The sequence below is a fragment of the Nannobrachium achirus genome, assembly GCF_963921795.1.
Source record: "Nannobrachium achirus genome assembly, chromosome: 15".
Lineage (NCBI taxonomy): Eukaryota > Metazoa > Chordata > Actinopteri > Myctophiformes > Myctophidae > Nannobrachium > Nannobrachium achirus.
The window spans coordinates 14,977,543-15,003,907 of NC_137822.1; the positions used below are offsets into that span (position 1 = coordinate 14,977,543).

The 26,365-nt window shown below is 42.7% G+C and overlaps 1 protein-coding gene across 1 annotated transcript in view; it reads left to right on the forward strand.

Moving 5' to 3' along the window:
* Positions 1-19,390, forward strand: part of ass1 (argininosuccinate synthase 1) — a 43,622-nt gene extending 24,232 nt beyond the window's left edge. The window contains exons 10-15 of the mRNA XM_080742989.1: positions 3,928-4,012; positions 5,024-5,088; positions 9,817-9,948; positions 13,013-13,169; positions 18,501-18,566; positions 18,785-19,390. Coding sequence (XP_080599115.1) covers positions 3,928-4,012; positions 5,024-5,088; positions 9,817-9,948; positions 13,013-13,169; positions 18,501-18,566; positions 18,785-18,833 — 554 coding nt within the window. The 3' untranslated portion in view covers positions 18,834-19,390. The remainder of the gene's footprint in view (positions 1-3,927; positions 4,013-5,023; positions 5,089-9,816; positions 9,949-13,012; positions 13,170-18,500; positions 18,567-18,784) is intronic.
* The last annotated feature ends 6,975 nt before the right edge of the window (positions 19,391-26,365 follow it).

Here is a 26,365-nt window from a genome sequence, read left to right on the forward strand (position 1 = left end):
CACTTAAGCTAATTTACACTCAGGCTATTCGAAAATAATAACCGATCTACAGTACAAACTCACAACGTGTTGCGAACTTGCGATCGAAGTGTTGCGAGCTTGTTATCTGTAGGGTGATTAAAACATTTAAAAAGTGGATTTTTTTTTTTATGTTTAAGATGTTTAAGATAAGATGTTTTAATGTTTAAGATTTTCTTTGGTAAATTAAAAATGAAAAGAAGAAAAGTGTAAAGATTTTGAAAATTTTCACGCTTAATGGCATGCCCAAAATAGGCAAACTAAGGAAAGTGGTTCCTTGGTGGTTCATCTAATCCAGTGGTTCTCAACATGTGGGTCGGGACTCCCCAAATAATTTTGGGGGGTCCCCAGATGATTAATTTAATGTGCAACGTTGTTTTCTCACTCAACAAGTAAACAAACCAACATAAAGTTTAAGTGTATAGAGGGTATCTGCACATTTCTAAAGTGACAATTTAAGGACTTTCTAACAAACGACAAATTAAACATTGGCCAAATTGTCAAATATTAGTCAGAAATTGTGAAAATAGCCGATCTACATGCTCACAACGCCTTGCAACGCGAGGCGTTGTGAGAATGTAGATCTGCTATTTTCACAATAGAACGTGTTATACAAAATGTTATGCCTCAACTCTTAGTGCTCGTCAGGGTGGGTGGGGGTCCCCAGTTAAAATATGATTATTTTGGGGGTCGCGGCCTGAAAAGGTTTAGAACCACTGATCTAATCCACTGGAAATAAAACATTTCACTGCTCTACATCTGTGGGAACTTGATGTAACTTTACCAGTTTCTCAGGGAAGATTTGCAGCGATAACACAAGTAGACTGGTAACCAGTTGACAAGTAAGGAGGTGTCCTTTTTGTATAGAACTGAAGCAGTGGTCGAACCCTGGCCTTGTTTCGCGGGCTCTTTACTGGCCTGCACTCCATTTTCACACATATTCTCTGTGCCTTTATTGAGCGCCCTATGACAAAAGCTGTTTTAGCTGTCCACACAAAAGCCCGAGCCTGCTCCTCCTCCCTCTCAGCACAAGATCAGCGCAAGAATGTTTCATTTCATTACCCTCCAACCTTTTCATCGCAGCCTTTCTCACCAAAGTTTTCTCACTGATTAAAAAAGAATATTTAACAACAGGAACCTTTTCCCCGTCAAACACTCCGTTCCCCACCTTCTCCCTTTTATAATTTTATCCCTCCCTCCTTTCATCCCAAAGAAGGGGAGAGGAAAAAGAGACAGAGAGGAAAAATGTAAAGCAGTAATTTTTCCTACAACTGTGTCTGCGCTCCCATTGTCTGCACTGTTCGGCTGCGAAAAAAAACTGAAGAAAAGGATCACGGGGAGAAAAATAACCCTCAGTGAATTGATGGAACCCGTATGATGGAAAAAGCGAGCACAGAGCCGAAAGACCGGTCCATACAATCCCGCGTTCACACACTCACTTAATTTATTTGAACTTTTAATCTAATTATTAAGTATTTGGGGGGCGGGGTTTGGGTGGCCGTTTTTTTTAATAGCATGCTAACTCTGCCCTTGATTGCGGTGAGAGAACCTTTTCTTTTTTTTCTCTCTCTTTTTTTCGTCTTTTTTTTTTCTTCGCGGGAGCCACTTGAGATTCTCGGGATCTGGGAATGATCTGGTGACAAAGCCCTTGTCTAAAAATGTTTGTCAAGTCCTTCACGTGTCATTCCAACGAGGGCTTTTCTTTAACACACAGAAATGGCTGAAAAGCACCCCGAAGTACTGCTTTTCTCTCCAAAGCTATTTGATCGTCAATTCTAAGTATGGTAAATGCTATTGAATTCGGAACGGCCGAAGAATCGACTATCAGCAGATTTCTTCGTCTTTTTTTTTCTCCTCCTTTCATCCTTCACTAGTCCTCAAAAGGTTTATATTACCCTCCACCCCCAACACACACACACACACACACACACACACACACACACACACACACACACACATGTGCACACACTCACACGTGCGGGCACGCACACATACATACACGCACACCCGTCACCCATACACTGACAAATACACAATACCCCTTCGCCCGTGTTGCAGTGTGTTCCCTCTCCTTCACCTTTGAACCTTGTTGCTCATTTCAGGACAGGAATCAGGACAGTGATTGATCTGCACTTGGTTTCAGTAGCTGCGGAGGGAGAGGACTGTGGAGAGAGTGTTGTGTTTTGTTTGGTGGGGGTTGTGTTAAGCCTGATTCACACTTAGGGTCCTTACACAGCGACAGCGTGACCAAATAAACAATTAAACAAAAAATAAACACTTATATTTCAACTATTAATTTGGTAAAGCCTCGTTCATATAGGTTGATGGTTTCATTTTCAGTTTAAAATCGACCTGCTTTCGAAAATAGATTCCGTTGATATATTGCCATACTCATCCACAAAATGTATTGGGTTAAAATTATTTGGTGTGTAAAGTTGCGCGCGCGTGATGCACAGATCTACAAACTTGCAGAGCTTGTAGATGGGCTATTTTGTTACACGACACCCACGCAAAACTAAGTAAACTCAGGCTTTAGAGACAGGCTGATGGAATGATTGAAAGATGGACCATCTTATGTTATTCTCTGTAGCGCAATTATCCCCACACAAGAACACAGTGGCGCGAAAAGAAGAAAAACAACTTGTTGCTTAGAGAGAGTCCAGGGAAAACACAAAACCGAGTGTGTAATTCAATTAGAGAAGGGCCTGGTCACGATTTCACAGCCTTCAGATGAGCTGGCCCTTTGAATTTATTAGCACCTCTCACCACATCTCATTAGCAGGGTTTTTATTCTTAACCAAGAACCATGTTTTTTTTTACTGAGATGCTTGTTGTCATCCACAGATTACTACTGACAGTCATTGTAGACTCAAATCTCCATGCTTTAGATTTAACTAAGCAGTTCAATTCAGCACGTTTATAAATGTGATTCATACTCAGTACTCACATGTCAAATGCATCTACAATAAAGGCTTCTGCTGCTGCTATTATACGGTATAGTGATAAACCATCACTCAGTGGTCTGCTTGCTGTGTAGAGTTCACTGGACAGATAACAGTTAATAACAGAATAATGTGAAAGGAGGAAGATGAGGTCCACATGGCAGGCTATATTAAGAGAGCAGGGTAATAAATGCATTTGATCAAATAAAACGAATGACAAATGAGACAAAGACGAGTATTTGATAAATAACACGTTTGCATCATCTCTGTTTGCTTGAGTAGATCGGGACTCTACTTATACTGATTTTAAATTGAAATAATTGTCCACAAATAATGTAAAAACAAAAGAAACTTACGAATAAAGAATGAATAACTGTCTCCAGTCACTTTAAAATCGTCCTTTTGAGGGCAGTCAACCGCCGATGCCAGTTATCAAAAGAATACTAATTGGCTGACGATTAATTTGTCCATCACACACTACAGCCTAAATTTTAGTTCCATTCCCAAGGCCAGTGTGATAGTAGTGGGACAGCATTTTCTCAGCTGTTTATGGGAACTGAGCTGGTACTGTGGCAGTGTGTCTTCAATTATTACTACAGTTAAATATTTACTAAAATAATAATTATTATTATCTGCTATTGCAATCTTTCCTGAAATGATATCCTTAAAGCACCATACTAGTTCATGGGCAGCTTCTCAGAGATGGGTGATTATGGTCAAGTGGTTAGGGCCCATACCACATGTGCAATGCCCTGATCAACCATTCCCAGCTGGCTGAACCAGTTTCTGTATTTCATTCCCCAACTCCTTCTACACATTTCCTGTCTCTTTCTACTATCACTATCAAATACAGGCTTAAAACCGACTTGTATTTATTTGTTTTGGTGCAAGTATGCCCAATTAATGATGTACTCGCTCTATTCTGATCAACCAAATGCACCTTGTCTCTTGCCATCTGAACCTTTAGGAGTGCCTGTCAAGGTGACCAACAAGGCAGACGGACACTCTCTGGACAAGCCACTTGAGATCTTCCGCTACCTCAATGACATTGGGTAAGTCCAGTATGACGGTGATTCTCTAACCTTTTACATTTCGATTTTGATGTGATGTTAGGCAACGGACCCCGTTTGATCTGGTTGAGCCTTACAGGTCCATTTAGAGCATACATAATTTGGCCCGCAGGTTAATATCAGAAAATAGCAAAAATAGCAGGTATTTTGAGCTTGTAGATCGGCTATTCTTTCTATTTTTGTGTGACATAGAAACGCGAAGTAGGGCATTCATTTACGAAAACAAGTTAAAATACGGAGATAACAGGTTTCTTCCCGACAGTATTATGCAATCTGGCCCTCTGGAGTGAGAAATATTGTGTCCGTCTCCATCATCAAAGTTGCCCACCCCTGATTTAGAGTTACAGACCTGTAAGGGTCCATTTAGTCATTTAGTTGGGGACCCCATGGCAGCCCTTACGAACCTATGGATGTCCCCGGACCCTACGTTACTTGTAAGAAAGAACTTTACAGGAGTTAGTTGTTGTATTAACCACTTAAACCCTCTATACTTACTCTCTATACTTACTCTCTATATATAATTCTTAGTTGACCGGTCTGTACTTGGTCTACGTTTTTTCCCATCTACACCGAAATCTCTTATTATAGCCGACCACAACTATTCCCCCCAGAATAGTGATGCAAGGGTTCAAGTGGTTAAATATTGTTACACTCAGTCAGTAATGGTATTGAAAAAGTACCACCATACCTATTTGAATACTTTTCAAATATTTGTATACTTTTCAAATAGGAAAGCAGTTTGTTACAACAACCTGCCTTACGTTGGGAAAACCTTCTTGATTGTGGTAAAATAAAAATAAAAAAAATAAAAAAAACTTTACCAATAATGCTGATAATATTCCTAGCACTGCCAAGATGTGTTATGCAGCAGAAGGTTTATGACAGGTGTCTTTTCTTCGCTGGAGAATTTATATCTAAGTTTTCTGGACTAAACATGTCAATAGTCTTGAGATACTGGCATAAGAAACCATGGTATTCTTTCCTATTTTGCAGAGGGAAGCATGGAGTAGGCCGGATTGACATTGTGGAGAACCGTTTTATTGGCATGAAGTCGAGAGGTAAGAAATTGGATTTTCACATTATTTTTGTCTATCCTAAGCAGCAAGCACCTTGGTTATAGCAAACATTATGTTTTGCTTCTCAGAAGTCCTATTCACTCTAATATACAGACTGACACAGATTCAAATTCTAAAGGTTTTATGAATACAGTTGGATTGACATATTTGTACCTTCTCTGAAGTAAGTGCTTATATTCATTTTTTCACACCCATTCAAAGCTTTCCTTTCAACATCAGTGCTTTCAGGCAATTACCGTTATTTTACATGAGTGCTTAAAGTGTTCCACACTTACATTTCCGCTTGCATAAAAGTGGCTGGATAGCAAAAGCAAATCCCTCTGGTCAAAGAAAGAAAGCCACACAGACTCGTCTGTAAGTTTAGGTGTGAAGTTACCCGTGATTTGTACATGCAAAGATATGCATGTGAAAATAACCGTTTCAATTGATGTCTGCAAATTCCCCTCACACAAGCATGCGCACACGCGCACGCAAGCACACACACACACGCACGTGCACGCACGCACGCACGCACGCACGCACGCACACACACAAGCACGCACACACAAGCACGCACACACGCATGCACGCACACACTCTTTATAGCTAGGAACTACAGGCTGCCTTTCTCCTCTCTGCATGTACCTGTATCATGCCAGCGTACATACAGTACATGGGTAGTTAGCTGTCTTGCCCTGGCATGCTTGTCAAACCTGAGTTATACTTGTCGTGCCCTGGAAATAGACGATCAACTATTCAACCGTGACTCTTTCTCACTTTGCCGTGACTGGCAAATTGACTAGCCAGTGGACTGTGTCTGCGGCACGAATTGGCAGGTTGAAAATGGGAAAACCACTTTTCTCTGCCCTCGGCTGAGCAACAGATCACAGCTTTTCTCCCAAGCAATAGGAAGGAGGAGCACAGACTGTCACAATTGTTTACTCTTCATCGTCATTTTAATACAGGTGCGGTGCTGTGGCAGTACTTCTAGTTTATTCATTGCTGTTGGGGTCCAAGTTATGTTTAACATTGTAGTTCTGATATTAAAACATATTTGTATTATATGATAATTTCTTCTAAAGCACCTGGACTACACAAGAAAATATTATCATTTAGAGCCAGGACAATATTTCTCGATAGATCTTGTGGACATAGATCTTGTGCAGCTTCAAGTAGTTAATTTCTCTCCAGTGTTTGCGGTGGTGGTAATACTTTCCTTGTTGTGGTGTTGTTGCAGTACTGCCAAATAAATACAGTGAAAACACTGTGTCCAAGCGGCCGAATAACTGCCATAGATCATGCGTTCGTCTCCTTTAGAATGGCACCGGTGTCAACACAATAGATGCCGCAGAGCAAGTGAATGGAGACGTGTCATATTTATTTGTGTGTCCTCCACAGCCCGGGGTCAGAGGTGTCGGGGGAATGGAAATGGTTTTGTCAAGAACGTTGTCAGTGTGCCACAAAACACTCAACAGACTGTTGTTGTCCACCTGTCACAGCTCTGTCAGGCCAGCTAACCTGGGTGCCATTAATGGTGTGAGCTGCAGTGTACTGTATCTATAGAGGGCGGTAGGAAATGGCTCTATCCTTTTAGGATGAATAGGCAGTCTCATCCTCTTGTCACTGCCATCAATTTTCAAAGACTCGTCACTGAAATGCCGACGGTCGTGACCACACGTTTCTCAAACCTGAGAGATCGTTTCTGTCAGTGTGTTTGAAAGAAGTTAATTTCTTTGAAATGGGTTTGAAGTAGCCACCTCAACACCCCCCCTACCCCCAAATAAAAACCTCCAGTCTCTCTAGCATAGCTTGAAAACACACAGCATCTGTTTAAAAGATAAATACCTCCAGAAATACAGGGGCTTTTCTCCCTGCGTTTACCCAGATAGCATTTTGTACTCTGTGTTATGTTGGATGAGTTGTATAGAACAGCGTTTATAGCGTATGTCTCCCAAAGTTGTGTGTGTCCGACTCCGTGAGTTAGACACACAAGACTGCACTCTGTCGAGGTCCTACTTGTGCACCGGCAGAGGGCACAAGTATTGGGATCGGTGCTGTCTGCATGAGTAGACTGACAAGTTGAGTTAAACTATTTATATCAGGTTGCACTTGTTGTTGGTGATGTCACCCAGCTGGTGACGTCACCCTGTGTTAGTTCAAGCATTTTCCCGTTGGATGACGTCACCCTGTGTTTTTTAAAGGGTTTTCCCATTGGATGACGTAAACGCAGACAGACACCGCCACATACAGAAACACGAATGCAGTACTGAGCCCTCTGCTGGCGCAAGTTATAACTAGAAAGATACAATTGGAAATTGCGCGTGTGGTTACTGACGATTGCTGATATATTCCACAGTAAGCTAACTGTCATGTGAAGCTCGACCAACTGATTCCCTATTGATTCCCACTCCCATTGATTCCCCACTGATTCCCACTCCCATTGATTCCCTATTGATTCCCTATCCATGCCATTTCCAATGGTAGCGGAAAAGTTACCCTAGTAATAGATCAAGTTTCCCCAGGACTATAATGTGTTGCCCTGTTGGGCAACCTCACTAATAATCCCTCAGGGCTTTTTGTGTTATCCTTTTAGCACCATTGTGTAAAGAAATTGTGACTTCATATTATCAGATTCACTGTCCCTCCAGGCTATGGCTAGTCTGGAGCCATACTTGGAGGCCAAATTTGTCCTCAACTTCATATTAGGGCAAGACTAACATCATATTGATGACGTCATGATGTAACACATCTAGTAAAAATGTGTCATCATGATGTCATCACACTCTGGCTTCACTGTGATGTCACACTAACAGAATCCCTTTTATGCCCATATATGGACTTCCCTGATGTCATCAATATTAATGATGCCCTGTGAGATCCCTGTGATGCCAGAGGGAACAATCCCTTTTATGACCACATATGGAGATATGGAGATCTCAGTGCTGCCAGGGGAACAAATCCATTTTATGGCCATATATGGAGATCCCTGATGTCCACATCCCTGATGTCCACATCACTGTGGCGCGACCTCGCCATTTAGGGGCGAGGTCGCTTGTCGCTTGTCGCCCTGAGGCATCTTACTTGTACTACATTTTTATTGTATTGACTATACTTGTACTGTTCTCCATTTTTGTCAGCTAACATTTTCAATCATTTCAATCCAAAGCTACACATTGCTCAGGGAAGCCATGCCGTTATCAGACCCTGTCTTGTTATTATTCACTTGTCTCTGTTAAGCCACCTCTCTTTTGGTGCACCTAAGCCAAGCAGGGTTGGAGGGCGGTTTAACTGATTTATCTGATGTAGCCAGCGGAAGTGTCCCAACGTGTCCTCTGTTGCCCTGGATCATCTAAAGTCCACACGACCCTGATGGCTCAGGTTGCCACCTTTTCAAGGTTTACATGATTAGCTGTATTAGTAAGCTCTACTCTGGGCACTCGGCACATCATGACTAAAAGTGCTTGTCTTTCAGGTCCAGTGTTGAAGTTTTTGGGAATCAATCCTTTCATCTTATCTGCTTATCCGAGTAGAAGATACAGATACATTGTTTTATTTAAATCTCAGGGAATATAAATCAGATTGCAGGAACAGCAAACATATTTTATGAAATGTCGTCATCATAAGGCTAAATACTTTGTCGCATGACCCGTAGACTACTTAGAACTGAATAATTCTGAATAATAATAATTGAATAATTGTGAATAATGACACTGTTTCAGTCGAAAATACAGCGTTATTGTCTAGAAACAATTTTGTTGAGAGGATCGTGCAACAAAGTAGCCATATTCACCAAAATAAAAAGAAACTGAAAAACTTTTGGAATCTCTCATTTATCATACTGTCTTCTATCATTTGAATTGAGGTTTGAATAGCAGAACACATGTTTTGGAATTACTGTAGCTGTATAAGTGTTCTCAATTCTCCCCAACAATTTATGTCAGAATAAAACGTGATTTTTTTTTAGCCATCTGTTGACATAAAGGTGTGCAAATCACAGTGACACATTTCAATATGTTTTCAACCATCACAATTATACAAATACAAATATATATATAGTATTGGTAAAACTCCCGTTCCTGTTGTATTGTCCGTGTTGCTGCATTTTTCTCGCTCCTCCTTTTGTTTGTGACTGACGTTTGAGTGATGGCTTCATTTCTCCTGTCAGCTCACTCATCTTTCTTCCCCTCTGCTCCCCGCAGTCCAGAGGGGGGAAATTGCAGGGTAGGCAGAGCCCTGGTCCAGGATCCAGGCTGGCAGGGGCCTCTTACCCCGTCATTTACCCAGGACAGGCTCATCCCCGGTCGGGGAGAGTGAGTGCAGTGAGGGTGCATCTGTTCGTACGGAGATGGAAGATGATTGATGCCTAATAGACTTGTCTCATTGGGTTTAGTTTTGAATAGACCCCTTTTTTCCCTAGGAGTGTCAGTAATAATGATCTGGCACTGGTGGTAAATGTGAGGTTGCCATGTCGATTTGACCTGTGTAGAGGGGTCTTGCTCCTTCCTGTGTTCTAGCAAACAAAAATTTGTCTAGAATTGACACATACGTGTGTGTGTGTGTGTGTGTGTGTGTGTGTGTGTGTGTGTGTGTGTGTGTGTGTGTGTGTGTGTGTGTGTGTGTGTGTGTGTGTGTGTGTGTGTGTGTGTGTGTGTGTGTGTGTGTGTGTGTGTGTGTGTGTGTGTGTGTGTGTGCGTGCGTGCGTGCGTGCGTGCGTGTGTGTTTCTGTTTCAGGGATTTATGAGACCCCAGGAGGCACCATCCTGTACCAGGCTCATCTAGACATTGAGGCTTTTACCATGGACAAAGAAGTGCGCCGGATCAAACAGGGTCTGGGCATCACCTTCTCTGAGCAACTCTACAATGGTACGTCGCTCACATTGGCAGAGACACAATAATCAGTTCATTAGGGCAGGGGTCTTCAACAGGGTCCTCAGAGATAGTACAGGGGGGGCACCAAATCTTTGTGTGATAGGATCATGTTTTTTACATTAACCACTTGAACCCTTGCATCCCTATTCTGTGGAATAGGGATGCAAGAGCGGAACATTACCCAAAAATTGCAGATCTACAAGTTTACAATACCTCGGCTATTTTTGTCAAAGAAGAGCAGACTAAAGTATTTGATGGTTCAAGTGGTTAAATGTCTGAAAATACACATTACTCCAACATGATGACAGTGCTGTCAAACAAGTCTAAGCTGTCTAAGAAATCTATGAAAATCTTTCTTCTGCAATAAAATATAGTATACCATATGTAGTGGGGGTCCCTGCTTCATCTCTCTCTCTCAAATAAGGGGTCCCTGGCCTGAAAACGTTGAAGACTCCTGCATTAGGGGGAATGATTATGTCTAGCCTTAAAAGCTAACTGCAGGGCCTTTCTGTGTGGAGTTTGCATGTTCTCCCCGTGTCTCCTAGGGTTGATACCCTCACAAAAACCCCTGTCAGGTGAAAAGAAACAACTTGGACTACTCATGCATTGAAGGAATCATGAGGTCAGTCCGTTGTCTCCCTAAGGCGCGGCAGAGGGAGAGCAGAGCCCAGGATTACATAGGCAATTGGCACTGGGTGAAAAAAAGGGGTTGCAAAATCGTGGGATAAAAATTAAAAAGAAAAAAAAGAACTGCAAGAACATTATGAACGCTCCTAATATTCAAGATTTGCAGATGGCAGTAATAACATTAAATATGCATTTCAAAGTGCGTGCATGCGCAATAATGTTACTTCTTTGTGTCGTAATGTGTTTAATGAATGAATGCACCCCACCCCCTTGAGTTCTGAAAGTAGCATATTACTTTGCGTCTACTCTCTCACATCTCTTTGTCTGTTTGTCTTTTATGAGGACTGACCATGCTACATGCATGGGTCTTCACAGCATGTGCGTGCGTGCGTGCGTGCGTGTGTGTGTGCGTGTGCGTATGCGTATGCGTGTGTGCATGTGTGTGCATAAGAGAGAGAGAAGTAGAGATGTGTGATGTGTGTCAGCCTCCCTAGCTCAGGTGTCTTAATCCCACCTCCTGCCCTGTCTTCAGCCACATAATAGGATCAGCACCATTAGAGGCTGATTACTGGGACACTGCAATTATACCCTCCAGAGAGAGCCAGGGAGAGAGAGAGAGAGTGTTGGTCAGAAAGAGAGACAGCAGAGAGTCTCGCAAAGCAGATACACACACATAACACACACACACACACACACACACACACACACACACACACACACACACACAAAGGTACCGCTGCCTTCAGCAGGGCGAAAGATTAAATTCGCTGTGGATTTAAGGCATGAGGAAAAAAACAACAACTTCAGATCCTCCCGAAACCGCCCGCAGGGGTTTAACACTGTTGCTTGTTACAGTCGTGGCCACTGGAAGTCCAGGCGTCTGCATCTGTTCTGTATTAGTAGTAGAGCTTTTTCTTCCAAACAATTCCTAGAGCAACAGCACAGCAGGCATTATGCTTAAACTAAGCTTAAACTATACCTGTATATCGTCGTTGTCGGGTGGAAACCTTGTATGTCCAAAACCGTTCGTTTTGCGTTTAAACTAGTGAAAACAGCCGATCTACAAGCACACAACGCCTCGCGCCGCGAGGCATTGTGTGCTTGTAGATCTGCTGTTTTCACTACCTTTGTGCGACGGCCGCGTATGATGAAGCAGGGCTTTGCGAAAGAACGTACACATTTGACAATGACGATATAGTAGACTGGAGAAAACACATATTTATGATGTATTAGGTGATGGTAGTGGACATGGTTTTTATGAAAAGGAGAAAATGCACACTGTTGCTCTGGATGCTTTGGTTATATCCAGACGGAGGCCACGGCGGTCAAATACTGTAAACACTTATCACTTGCATCTAGAGCCAGAGTGTGCGGTTTTCCCTTTTATTACTAATCTATACGTTTACCAACCCACACAGTAACTCGCCTCCATCTGAAATAAGAGTTCTCATTAATACTGACATCAGAGCAGAATTCAATTGACCATGAACTTATTCGGGGCCTGTGTGTGTGATTGTCCTTGCTGAAGCCTGTGGCCGAGGTGGAGGACAATGGATGGAGAGAAGGATTGTGTCTTTTGAACGTGACCAGTTGACGACGTGGAGGTCACCCACTGATGAGAGGGGACCCCCTGCTTAGAGGGGGGCGTGCCTGGCTCCCTAACACACACACACACACCACAACCCTAGCCCAATAGCCCATCTGTCCCAAAGACTGACAGATCAGTGAAATTACAGAAGAGAGAGAGAGAGAGAGGCATGTATGATCCTCACCTGGAACAGAAATGAGACGTAATGGGCTGTGAACGAGGGGACTGCTGGTGTCACACAATTACGTCCGTCTCTTGAGACAGACGCATGGATTAAAGTTCTCCTTCTCCACAATGATTTGGATTCCACAGAGTCCAGCATACGTTTCTCATGGCCCAAGTCTTTGCTATCTCTAAAGGATAATTTTGTGCTTAGTTGCGCACTGGTGTCACGTACCTAAAATAGAAAGCTTGTGAGCTTTTAGATCTGCCATTATTTGGTATGTGACATGGCGCACAATCAAATATAAATGACCCTAACTCATGTGGTTGGTAAAGTCAAGCCTGTGATAATAGATATTAAAGTGATTTTAAGTTGAAAGAGTATCTACAGTAGCTACAGCAATAGCAATAGAATATAGCAGCAGACTAAGTACAGATTGAAAGGTCAAGTCTATTAAGTATTGACGGTTCAAGTGGTTAAATATCTGAAAACACAAATTGACATGAATCCAAAATACACTGACGATTTTGCTGTCAAACAATGAAACTATATGGAATCTATGATAAGGTTGTGGGAGTCCTTGCTTCATCTCTCTCTCTCAACTAAGGGGTCCTGCACTACATGTTCAGAAGCATCTTCCATAAACCCTAATGGTCTCTTTTGGCTCTATGTTTGCATAGGTTTCTGGTATAGTCCAGAGTGTGACTTTGTGCGCGATTGCATAGCCAAGTCCCAGGAGAGTGTGGAGGGCAAGGTGGAGCTGAAGGTCTTTAAGGGCCAGGTCTACATCCTGGGACGCGAGTCTGCCAAGTCCCTCTACAATGAAGAGTTGGTCAGGTAAGCTCAAGAGGGTAATGTTAGTGTGCGGGTGTGTAGGGCTGGCCAATATAATATATTGATATTGTGATATGAGACATGATATAGTCTGGGATTTTGCATTTCGTAATATCAGGATATGGCAAATATATTGCCTTTTCCTGGTTTTAACCACCTAAGTCTTATTTTATACATTATAAATGGTCTAAAAAAAAATTGAAATTTGAAAAATGTATATTATCGCCACAGTATCGATATTGAGGTATTTGGTCAAACATATTATGATATTTGTGTGTGTGTGTGTGTGTGTGTGTGTGTGTGTGTGTGTGTGTGTGTGTGTGTGTGTGTGTGTGTGTGTGTGTGTGTGTGTGTGTGTGTGTGTGTGTGTGCGTGCGTGCGTGCGTGCGTGCGTGCGTGCGTGCGTGCGTGCGTGCGTGCGTGCGTGCGTGCGTGCGTGCGTGCGTGCGTGCGCGTGTGTGTCCGGGCACCTGCGCACAGATGTGCTTGAAAACGAGACTATTATGTTGGTGCGTCCAAGAAACATGATGCTTGTTTTTCACGTGAGGACAGCTGTATGAATGTTTGACTGGCCTGCTGGCTACAGTACGGTCGTTCCACATGGTGCGCCGTGGGCTCCATTGTTGGGTGTGTGGTCAAGCCAGCCAGCCAGCCCCATCCTCCTGTGACCTCCACACCAGCACATCTAAATGGACCCGGCTTGACAAAGACATCAGAGAACCACCAAGCCCAATTCCTGGAGGGCACCACCCCTCCCTCCCCTCCTTTAGCTGTGCAACAGTGGGTGCATTCAGCAGGGTGACCCCTGATGCCCCCAAGGCGAGCTCAGTGTTGACCAAAGCAAAGACCCCTCCATATGCCCCAACATCTCCTCTTGACTCTCTCTCTCTCTTACGCACGCACGCGCACACGCACGCACGCACGCACGCACGCACGCACGCACGCACGCACGCACACACACGCTCACACACACACACACACACACACACACACACACACACACACACGCGCACACACACACACACATGCACACACACAGTTTGTAAGCTGAAGTAAGAGAGCTAATGGCATTTTCAGCCAGAGGAGATAGAGAGGGAGATTTTCAGGCCTTTTAAGAGGAAAGTGCCACAGTGTCATGCTAGTTAAGCAGGTCAGGAAGGAGGGGATGAGGCAGCGTGTATTGTTTTTGTTTTTTTCCTGGGTTATTCGCTCCATGCTTTGGTCTTGGTTTGGCAAACAAAAGCCAACTGATTTACTGATGAACCTCAACCATGTTTTTGAAGTTCTATGCATGAAAATACTGTACTTTTTTTCCCCCGCCCAGCAATGTGCACCAGGTCCATTACCTTAAATGATATAATCATGTGTTTTTTTGTGTCATTTTATAACTATATTTTATTGACAATCACTTACTTAACATAACTAACGATAATGATGTGAACATTGCTTAGATTCATCACAGGTGCCAGTTATAATACTCACTGTTGTCATGGTCATGGTTATATGGCATGGTTATTGGTTAGTTGGCTCTTTTGAAATTAGGCAAAATACTCTCTCTCTTTCTCTTCAAGGGGCCTCTTGGGAAATTGACACCTTACATCTCCATTATGCTAGATCAATATGTTAAACTCAATCAAATGATCGGTTGTTCTTGAGGTCCCTTGTATTCAAGCCATAGCTTGGCAAGACGACCCTTTATTTTGCTGATTCACATTAATCAAACTTGAGACAAAGCACTTTATCATTGTACTATACTGTCTCTTAATCAGTTTAAGGCCAAGACCAGAGGCTTCTGTATTTCTTCATGTGTCTGTTTTGACTGATTTGTACTGTGATTTGCTGCTTTGAGCTGACCTTTTTTATGGTCCGTTTTATTTACTTATTCTATGTTGTGCACATAGTCCCACCAGAAACAAGGAAAATGAAATATTGACATTACAGTTGTGGTGTGGATTCTGCCGTCAGAAAACGATCAAAACGATATTTAACAAAAATAAAACATAAGTTCTCAAAGTGGATTTCAGGGACTCTCTAGGTTCCTTTATGGGAGTCTAAATCGACCCTTACAAGTTTGTAACTTTGACAGTGTACAAACGCAGGTCCATTTGGTTAATTTTGTACACTGTCAAAGTTAAGGGGAGATCTTCAAAAGTTTGAGAACCACTGACATACAGTATACTCTCCCAAATACTCTCCCGTTATACCTAAGCCATATTTTCTCACGTTTGTTGCACATGTTTCCTTCTTTCTTTCTTTTTTTCACCCTTTTTGGGGGGGTTGGGTGGGGGGCATCAGGGTGACAGCGGTATTGGATTGCACCTCAACCAGGTCCTCAGGGCCATGGACAGATGGGCTCACTGCTATCCCATGAAGGAACCTATTATCACCCCCAAACACTCTGACATCACCTCCAATTCTGGCTCCACCGCAGCCACACCCATTCAGACGCACCACATTTATACTTTATACCACAGCTGCGTATATACACATCAGCTACACAACTGGAAGCTCTAACCCTTTTCACATCAAGGTCCGTTATTTATTCTGCATTTGAGCCACGGACCACTGTTTGATGAGATATAGCCTCTCAGACCCAAAACCTAGTTAATATTTTGTTGTCGTTGGATAAGATTTTGTCCACAGTTCCATGCTGTATTGATGTGGTACCATAGGAGAGTTAACTTTTTCTCTGCCATTTTAAACATAGCTGTAGTAAGCAGCTGCCAAATTGTCCTTACCTTTTAACGTGGGCACGCGCACGCATCGTGCACAATCTGTGCGCGACTCATCTAGTAGACGTGTAGACTCGGTGACAAGCTTTCGAATACAAAAAACCCCATTGAAAAAGACATATCCTTTGCCACGCTGTATCTCTGCTTATCAGCCAGTGTTTACATGAAAAAGCATTGAAAAAAGCCAACTGTGCGCTATGGTAACACGTGGACACGTTCGCTCACAAAACGCACGATATGTGCGGGGATCATAATCCAGGCGTGTAGAGACTGGATCAAAGTTTCCAAACGCAAAAATCCGATTGAAAAACGAGCGTTCCATCGCCCAGTAGCTTCCACTTCTGTTACACAGTAAACCAATGGAGGCGGGACTATGGCCCAGGCTCAGACTGGATACGGAAAGCTGGATCCGGTCCAGACCGGAAATGACCGGATACAGTTAGGGGGGCGGGCCTAAAGAGCCAGAATCAGCGAAAATCTGCGCTAATACTTTTAATCCTTTCATAATGATTAAAGCTAATTAAACTTTGCGGGCTCTACGGGCATGGCAGCGCGGTACAGCGGGAAATCTACGGTCTCTACGGGGATCGCGAGGTATGAGTTAACAGGCAAACGTTTATCAAAACTTAAATTAAAGTTATACCATGTAACTTTTTTTATAAAACAAATCTTAAAATTGTCCAAACTGTTAAATCGCTAAAGTTTTAGAACACCCACTCCGTTATTTTCAGCTTCTAAAGCCTTCTCTTTATATGTTTTCTATGATCCGGTTTTCGCGGAAAAATAGCGTCATCTGCATCATCTGTATACGTTGGCCAATCACATCGCGGATCATACACACATGATACACTACCGGCCAATCACAGCTTATCTGCCATGGTCTTCAGGAAGTAGCCTCGCTCAGCTACAGGGTTAACCATGGTGAAGGATTCTTAACCTCTTAATCCCCAAATCCTGGCCAGAAAATTACGTTCTACCATGCGTTCTACCCCTCCACGGATTTGTATCGGTCGCGGTGGTTTGCGGCGCCGCTCCAGTGGTCCGCGACGACCCTGGGCGAAAAACGGCCGAAAAAAGCAATACCGCTACTGACCACTAGTTTAGCTACTTACACAGTATAGCTTTAAGTAATGCAGATGTTTAACTTACAGAGATGGACATGTAGACCCGTAAAATGGACCCGGTCCATTTGGTTTAATTTTACACTCTAAAGATCTATAAGGGTCCATTTGGTTACAAAAGTCCCACATTGATTTTCCATTTAAACAGATAAACCCCTTTTCAAATGTGGCGTGTGCTCGTGGATCTGAACATTTCTGCCAACAAAGCCATGCCCAAAATGGGGACACTGGGTTGAAAGTGGTTAAGAGACACCAGCCATACACACACACAGAAACATACACACACACAGTGTCGAAGTGAAAGTCCTGTGTGTTCTCTGGTAAACAGTATTATTAACTCAGTGGTACTGCAGCCGGTCTCTGCACCCTTCTGAGAGAAAAATGTCACCCCACTAGTTTTCCTCTGCTCTGCTCTCAATTAGACTGCAGGGTGTCTTCGAAGGCAGCACTAAGTAACTCCTTGCACGCTCAAACAAAATACCACATGCTTACGCACGCAGACACACACAAACACGCAGATGCTAAGAGCAGCGTGGTGCGCAGTCACACACGGACACATGCACGGCGGCATATTCTTTGAGGCCACTCACTCATAATGGCTCTTAGGTGCTAGGCAGGGAGCCTTGTATTGAGAGTTGATGATTTAGTTGTCCGTCTTTCTTTTCAGAGTCTTTATTCTATCATTTGTTGGCAATTTCCTTCGTTGCTAAGTGTTTCTGAAAGATGAATGTAGACCTTCCATTGGCAGCATGGGGGGGTCGAACGGGAGGAGAGTACAGAGAGGGAAAGGGGGGAGCACTGCAGGTAGAAACTACTGTAATTATAGCGTACACACACACACACACACACACACACACACACACACACACACACACACACACACACACACACACACACACACACACACACACACACACACACACACACACACACGCACACACACACACACACACACACACACACACACACACACACACACACACACACACACACACACACACTCACTCACTCACTCTGTGAGATATACACACACACACTGGAAAAGAAATGACAGAGTCCCACACAAAAGAGAATACACACCGCCACAGCAGTTATAGATTTACTGCAGCATTGACAGACAAAAGACAGAAACATCGGGTTACAAAGTCAGCCGTTTTCTTCCGCTTAGCCTGGGCTTGATATGATGGTTGTGTTTGGAAGTGGGATATTCGTATTTAAGTGTTTGTGTGTATGGACATGTTTTCCCATGTATTGATTCTCTCTCTTTCAGGTACAAACAATGATAGGAACAGTGTATGTAGAGAAGTCGATATAACACAATTTTCTAAGGAGTTGATTATCAGTGATCCAATTATCCCAGTACTTAATGAGGCACCATGGCTCTTGCATTTACCTGTGTTGATACCAAACGGCTTGATCGGTTTATTTGCCACATGCCTCTCTCCTGTAACCTCTTGTCTTTCTCTGTCTTCTACCTCTAGCATGGACGTGCAAGGAGACTATGACCCATGCGATGCATCTGGCTTCATCAAGATCAATGCTGTCAGGTTGGTGCCTTATCCAGAAGTTTGTCCTTTGCTTCAACTTCATAATAGTGTCATAACAGTGTTGCTCACTGACAATATCAGATCTGCAACTATCTTCAGTTTGCGACACCCGCGTGTAGTACTAAGTATAACTCTCTCAGGCTTTAGCCTTTAACGAGACTGTTTCCCTAACACCTACACTTTCTTATTGCTCTCCTCCATGCTTTTCTCTTCCATAGGCTGAGGGAACATCACCGTTTGCAGGGTGGGTCAACCGGCAAGCAGTGATTTGCTGTTGATTCAGGGACTCTCGTAATCCTTTCCTTTCTTAAAGTAGTTGTAGCTTTAAAACATTGTGCCTTGGGGCCAGCAAACCAATTGCAGAGTGGTTGGGGCACATATCACATGGGCTCTAATGTCTGGCAGTGAGTTCCCGGTTTGATTCCTGGTCGGACCATTTGTTGCATGTCACTACCCTATCTCTCTGTGTTTCCTCAATCAACATATTGTTTACCACCTCCTTTGCCTTTTTGTCTTTAAATGGTTTTAAATAGATATACCGGTACATGGGCATTTATACTCTATTTAATGCCTGTTAGCATTGTAGTTTTTGTCTTTTTATAGCCTTTTAACTGCAGAAAGATACCGTAGATAACATAAGATGGCCTGTATTGATCTTGAGGAGGAATTGGTCGACACAGGACACATTAATAAACGTTCAAAGTAGGTTAGATTTTCTTTGCTGATGATAAAATACATGTGAATGCACATATTGTGGTTAGGTCAGTACTTTCGCATTTTTGTTACTGTAAAGCAATTCTATGTTACTCTAATACTGCTCTCTGTTACACTAATAAAAGCAAGGAAATACTTGACGCAAGTCTCATGTTGGCTTAAATGAAATGTTGCATTCTCTTCCTTAGCTACATTTACACAATTGATTGCAGTGGGGAAACATACTGCACATCAACCTATATGATATTGGATTTTCATTCAGATAGTAATACTGTAGTTGATGCCCTGCCACCACACATGTCTGTTTATGACTGTCTGCCTGTTTAACTCATTGTGCACCATGAGTGTTGTACTGTGAGGCATAGCACAGTGTATCTTATTAACAACATGTAAATGGGGTGGCAGCATTGCAAGAGTTTGGCACAGACGGAAGTCAGCCTGGTTGACTATCTGATAACCACTGGAGCAGAAGTGATGAGGCTATTTCTGAGCTCCAATAGCACAAGTCAGGTGGAAGGAAAGCCAATTGGTCACGTATGTATATTCCCCTACTCAGCATGGGGCCCCTATGCTTAGAGGATTGAAGGCAACTGAGAATGAAGGGAGATGCATTTTGAGTTGAGCAGACTAAAGGCACTGTGGTTGAGCACAGGTTTAAATGAGGACTTTTAGGGGGGACATGAATAAAATGTAATTGGTACATTAAAACCAGGAAAGCGTCTGTGTAATTTTAGATTTTTCGCGTTGGTCTACATCTGCTATTTTTGAACAACTCTGAGAATTTATAGATTATACCGATTTATAGAAGTAATTTGTAGAATGGGCCTCGGGTCTTGATGAGACAAGATCTTTACATATTTTAAAACATTTTAACCACAAAGCCTAGAGTCTCTATTCTGGAGAGTTCATCTGGTGAGAATTACTGATCTACAAACTCGGGACACGACGAAATGTGCCGCGTTGTTAGTTTGTACATCAGCTATTTTTGTCGGAAGAGATTTGTTGTAGAGGAAAATGGAGGGGTCGTAGTAGTATAGACCCCTGGGGGACACCGGTCAACAAAGTATATATGGTTTAAGACAGAAATTAAGACTCATTTGACATACAGTAAAGTATATTCCAAGATCTGTCATACTATATGAACTCAAGGTCCTCTGTGTATTCAGTCCATCCCTTGTCTAACATTAGCACTGAAAGGTGTCAATCTAGCATCGGAGGGCTAGATGCGGAGGGCTTCATGGTGGAAGAGAAGACCCCCCGCCAGGCCTAATGGCCAAAGAGGCGTCCACAGGCCCTTTCAGTCCCGCAAGAACCCCTCGGCCCCCGCTCAATTACACTACAAGCATCTCAGTCTTTGCTTGGTCAATTACCAGGCAGCCTCTGCATTTATAGGCGCACACATACAGGTTGCAAGGATAATCAGCTGACAAAATTGCCTGCCATGTGTAGGATGGATGGATAGGGATTCAGATTAGTCAGTGAAGCTGAAGAGAGAGAGAGAGATGGAGAGAGAGAGAGAGAGAGAGAGAGAGAGGCCGGAGGAGAGAGGATGGCTATCAGTCTCAATCTGACTTTGATGGTTTGAGGGAGGTGGATGGTGATGACCTTTTGAATCTTGTCATGTTCTGGCTGGATATTACGTTTAGAAATTCTGACCGATGTGATCCATTGTGTTGTACAGGGTTTGACAGAGGGGCACTTTCAACCTGTCATCCCTATTTTATTTCATAAAAATGAAAATAGCGGATCTCACAGTGATTTTGTGCTGTGGTTAATCAACAAGAAAGTGTTCAATCAGGACAAAATGTATGTACATACAATATATATGCACATGCACATATACCTGCACCTATCCCATCACCTCATCTCGTGTTTCACCCCTCATCCACAAGCGCCTCCCTCCTGCCCGTCTACCCAGCCAGCCAGGTATGAAAACTGGCCGACACCTGACCAAGGGAATTAATCATCCTTGACCCCGCGCCAATTACCCCTCATTACCTGCTCTGTGTCTTCCTCTCAGGGGAGAGCAGTGCTACAATAGCGCAACATGAAAGTCAGCGGCGTCACAGAATGGAGCCCTAATGGACACTCCTGTGCGACTGTGTCTGGCTCCTCTGGAAGCCCCCCGTTCGAACCGACCTTCAAGTCCTTGTCACTCTCTTCATAGGGCGTGCATACAAAGGACCCTATTGTCCCCGGTTGCTCTAGCCTCTTGAGATGGAGAGCTAAAGGCCCGCTGGCAATAAGAGGGAGCAGCCATGCACAAAGAGGGACGGTTTTGAGGCTTGTGAAGTTCCTTCACAGGAACTGTGGAGAAAAGAAAAATAAACGCTCAGGTTGCGAGGGGATTGCGCTCCGTATCTCATCAACTTCAACTTTATTGTCACATCACAGGTTTGAAGGTGTAAAAAAAAAAGTAGGTGACATTATTTGTTGTACAAGCGAGCTCACGTCATTTGCTGTATTCAAGAAAGAGGAAAAGAAGAATGAAACATGGTCAGATGTGTCAAATATTCCTAATATAAGGACCAGGTAAAAAATGGTAAAGGAATGAAGTTAAAATAGCAGCAGATATAGGATAGTTCCACATATATTCAGAAGGTTAATTGTAGTGGAGTAAAGAGTACAATATTTGCCTCTGAGATGTAGTGAAGTATTGGAAAAATGGACATACTCAAGTTAAGTAAAAGAACCCCCAAAACTACTCAAGTGCACTACTTGAGTAAACGTACTTAGTTACTTTCCACCACTCAAAATTCCTCCTGTCTCAAACCCATCACAAATCTCAGGTCATTCAATCCCTGCTCCGTGTCTACCTGTCTGTGTGGAGAGGGCTCCTGTGTTCACTGACCTCTCCCCTTAAACGACAGGCTACACAATGAGACAGGAACAATAACCACTGGGGGGGTCAATTACCACCAATTAGAAGCCCAAGTAGAAGTCACCTTCATTATGGCCTGTGTGTAACCCAAGCCCAGAGAGCTGTATGTATGGTGGCTCTATAGTGACGGCCGTCCCCCGGTGTCTGAGCCCCGCCAGCACCTGCCTCCAGGGTTCCCAGGTACACACTGCATGTATGATGATCCTTGAATGATTTATATGCCATCTACAGTATATAAGATATATATTATATTGTATATTGTATATACTACGTCGGTACCAGCCTACTCGGGAATGATGCAAGTGCAAGCACACCCAGTTATGCAATACCAGTTGTACACATTGTCATGGTAAATGGTGCGTTTATATAGCACCTTTTATCTAAGGCGCTTTACAGAGATTGTGCATTACATTCACCCATTCACACACACATTCATACACCGATAGCAGAGGAAACCATGCAAGGCACCAACCTGCTCAGTTCAGAGTTCAGAGTCTTGCTCAAGGACTCTTCGACACTAACTCTGGGGGAGCCCGGGATCGAACTGGTAACCCTCCGTGTTCTACAACGGTTTCTCTACCCCCTGAGCCACTGCCGCCCCTGTAAAGTACCTGTCGTTCTGTGTCCCTTTTAAGCCTATATGGAGATTTTTTCTGTAGCTGATGTGTCCCTTTTATGCACATACACATTCATAGTTATCATAGACGTGCTTTGTGCTCCCCTTTTATCCATGTAAACACAATCACAGTTTCATCCATACGGTACGTATAAGCGCAACACAATAGCAGCATCTAGGCCTGCTGTCAATTCAGCTGAATCTTAAGATCCCTTTGTTGCTTTATCCAGCAAGCAAAGGGTTAACAACAGCATCCTCCCCTGAGATTCATACAGAAAGCTAATGGGCTTGGAAAAGATGATGATGATGATGTCATTGTTGATTTGCTGAGGAGACACCATAGATTGCTTTAGAGTTGCCCCTATAAAATGTTACGGGTACCACTGCATCAAGTAAACCACAGGGACACATAGTTAAAAGGCCTAGAATTATTGAATGCTTTAACCAGTGAAGAATAGCAGATATACAAGCTTACAGCACGGCACCGAGTGCTGCGCTGCGAGCTTGTAGATCTGCTATTTTTGAAAAAGTCGTGAAAATGTGTACAAATCTTTGACTATATGTATTTTCAAAACGAACGTTTGTAACTCAGATTTTGCTTCTGGGTGGTCCCTGGAACGAAATATTTTGAGATGCGGGTCCGTGGCCAAATACATATCATTTTGGGGGTCCTTTACATGAAAAGGTTTGAGAACCACTGACATAGTAGTCTCTCAAGAACAGGCTAACTGTTCCAGTTAAGTGAAAAGGACCTTTTCTTTGACGATGGCTAGCCAGATTGCTGACATAGAAACATAGGTTTTTCAAAAAGTCTTAGAAGGATTCAAAAGACACTTATAGAATCCGGTCAAAATTTTAATTTTCACAATTTTTCAAAAATAGCAGATCTACAAGCTCGCAGCGCGGCACTCGGTGCCGCGCTGTGAGCTTGTATATCTGCTATTTTTCAATAGTTAAAGCATAAAATAATGATGCACAATAATGTGTACCCGTTCTAAATGGTCAGAATCTAACCACGTGAACCGCAGCAGCCCTAGTCTGAGCATGGCATAGTGGGTGAACATTCTGCAAAGAACAGGTGAACGTAACACGAAATTACCCCCTGTTGAACGAAGTGTGTTGTAGGGTGTAAGTGGATAACTGTCTTGCTGGGGTGAGACGCTAACAAGTCTCAAGGATAAGATAGCTTGTAGCGACAAATACATTATTGTATGTGACATGTGAGTGTGAGGATTGGGCAAAGACGGGGCCAGATGAGCTCCAAGCTGATGCAAAAGGATAATAAAGATCCATTACTTGCATTCATTTTTAATTAACTCTATATACTATGATGTAGATGTGCATCAGTGTACATTGCACTTGAGCAGTGTTGAAATATAGCTACTTCATTCATAGTCTAGTGAAATATAATATACAGCGACATAAAGAGACCATATGTGAAGATGCATCCATAAAGTGGGATACATTTTGCCTCCAAGGCTTGCTATAATATCCATGGATCCTCTTATTGTGTGTGTGTGTGTGTGTGTGTGTGTGTGTGTGTGTGTGAGTGTGTGAGTGTGCGTGTGCGCGTGCGCGTGCGTGCGTGTGTGCGTTCCATGTTGGTAAAGCCTATTTTCTGGTGTCAAAGGACACCCATACGGTTATATCCTTAGGATCTATAGACAGATGGGGCCATTACGGTCAAAGCTCTTGGCTTTGTTTGGCCTGAGCCTGTGATGAAATATTGATGGAAAAATAGAAATATTTTGCCTGCTGCTCAATGTTGCCCACCTAAAAGGGTTAATGAGTGTTAAGGCTTCCCTGTCTCCTGTTACACGTGTAGCCAAGCACCAACATTGATTACATTGGATTCTGATGTCTCTATGGGGCTAAAAACAATCAATAGCATTTTACAATATCGGATTATGTTACCCACACAAACCTTTTCAAAGTGTAAACTAGTACTTTTAGTACTTAAATACTTTCTCGTGTTTTAAACCTCAGCTCTTGACAGGATGATCGATACTGTCTGCACTGCATCATGGGTAATTGTTATCAGTTCTATCGAGAGCTTTAGGCTTCTCTAATATTGCAAGCATTCTATTCCTACTATTATCCCTTGCATATTTCGTATTACTGTTATTGTAACATCAAATGACAGTTTGCCTCAGGACTGTTCTCTTTCATACAACTTTCATACTTTGAAACTGTTCAGACCCCTTCACTTTTTCCATGTTTTGTTGTTATAGATTGAATTTGCATAAGTATTCAGTGATTCTTTTCGTGATGTTGTCTTCAGGGAAGAGGTGCATAAAAGCAAGCACAAGTAGACTGAAGAACAGTTTCCTACCCCAGGCTGTAAGACTACAAAATAAGTCTATGAAATGAACCTTTTTGTGGTGTTACAGCCTTGTATGTTGACCTTGGTTCTATTAAACTGTTTTTAACTTTTAGATAAGTATATTATTGTTATGTACTGTTTGATTAGCCTGATATACATGATTGTGGCAAAAACATGATTGTGACAGATTGAATTGATCAGACATGATTTAGAAAAGGCACATGTCCATGTACATACAATCCTGCACAGTGCATGCCAGATTCAAAACCAAGCCATGACGTCCAGCAACTTCTCTGGAAGATCTGGGGAAGGCTATAAAAAATTGCTAATTTGTACACATTGATGAAGGCCGGATTACTGAAAGCTTTCTGCGTTGTAACAAATGAATAATAATTCATCTGAGCAAACAGATCTTTATACTGTAAGCCTGACCCTTTCTTTACCTAAATATGCATGGAAGAAGTTTGGACCACAATACTCTTCCTAAATCTGGCAGTCTGGCCAAAATCAGTAACAGGACAAGAGGGGCCCTAGTCAGTGAGGTGACCAAGATCACAAACAGTACGTAAGATAATTAACCACATTAACCATAGCATCCTTTCTGGGGTGAACATTCACCAAACACAGCAGATCTACAGTTATGAGTAGGTCGTCTATTTCTGCAAAGGGATTTGGTGTAGAGGGGGAAAAACTGCAGACCACAGAGCAAACCTCGGTCAACTAAGTATTAGTTTACTAAGTATAGATGGTTTAAGTGGTTAAAGGACTCTGAGCATGTGGAAAAAGACTCTTTGTCTTGAATGCCAAGCAAATATGTCTACAAAGAACTTATCATCACCTGGCTTACTCTGTCTTTAGAGTGAAGCATTTTGATATCATGCTGCTTTTCAGCTGCAGAGACAGGGAGAATGGTCATGACTGAAGCAAGAAGGGGTCCATTCTAGGACTTGCAGCATAATGTTCTACCGGATCTATCTATTACTCCATAATCACACACACATATATACGGTATGTCACTTTAATTCCTCTTTCTTGTATGCTGAATTAATTACTTCAGTTATATTGGTTAAATGATAGGTAATGCAATGAAGAATGAGACATACAGTACTGTAATCAGTGACAATAGCCCATCACCAATTTATTTAGTGAAGATATTTATTGAAGACAAACTTTTGTTTGTTAAACACTGCTAATGACAATCTTTTTTCCCTTTGCTTGCTACTGTGTCCGATGCCAATTTTGTTTGTTTTGCACCATTTTCAGTA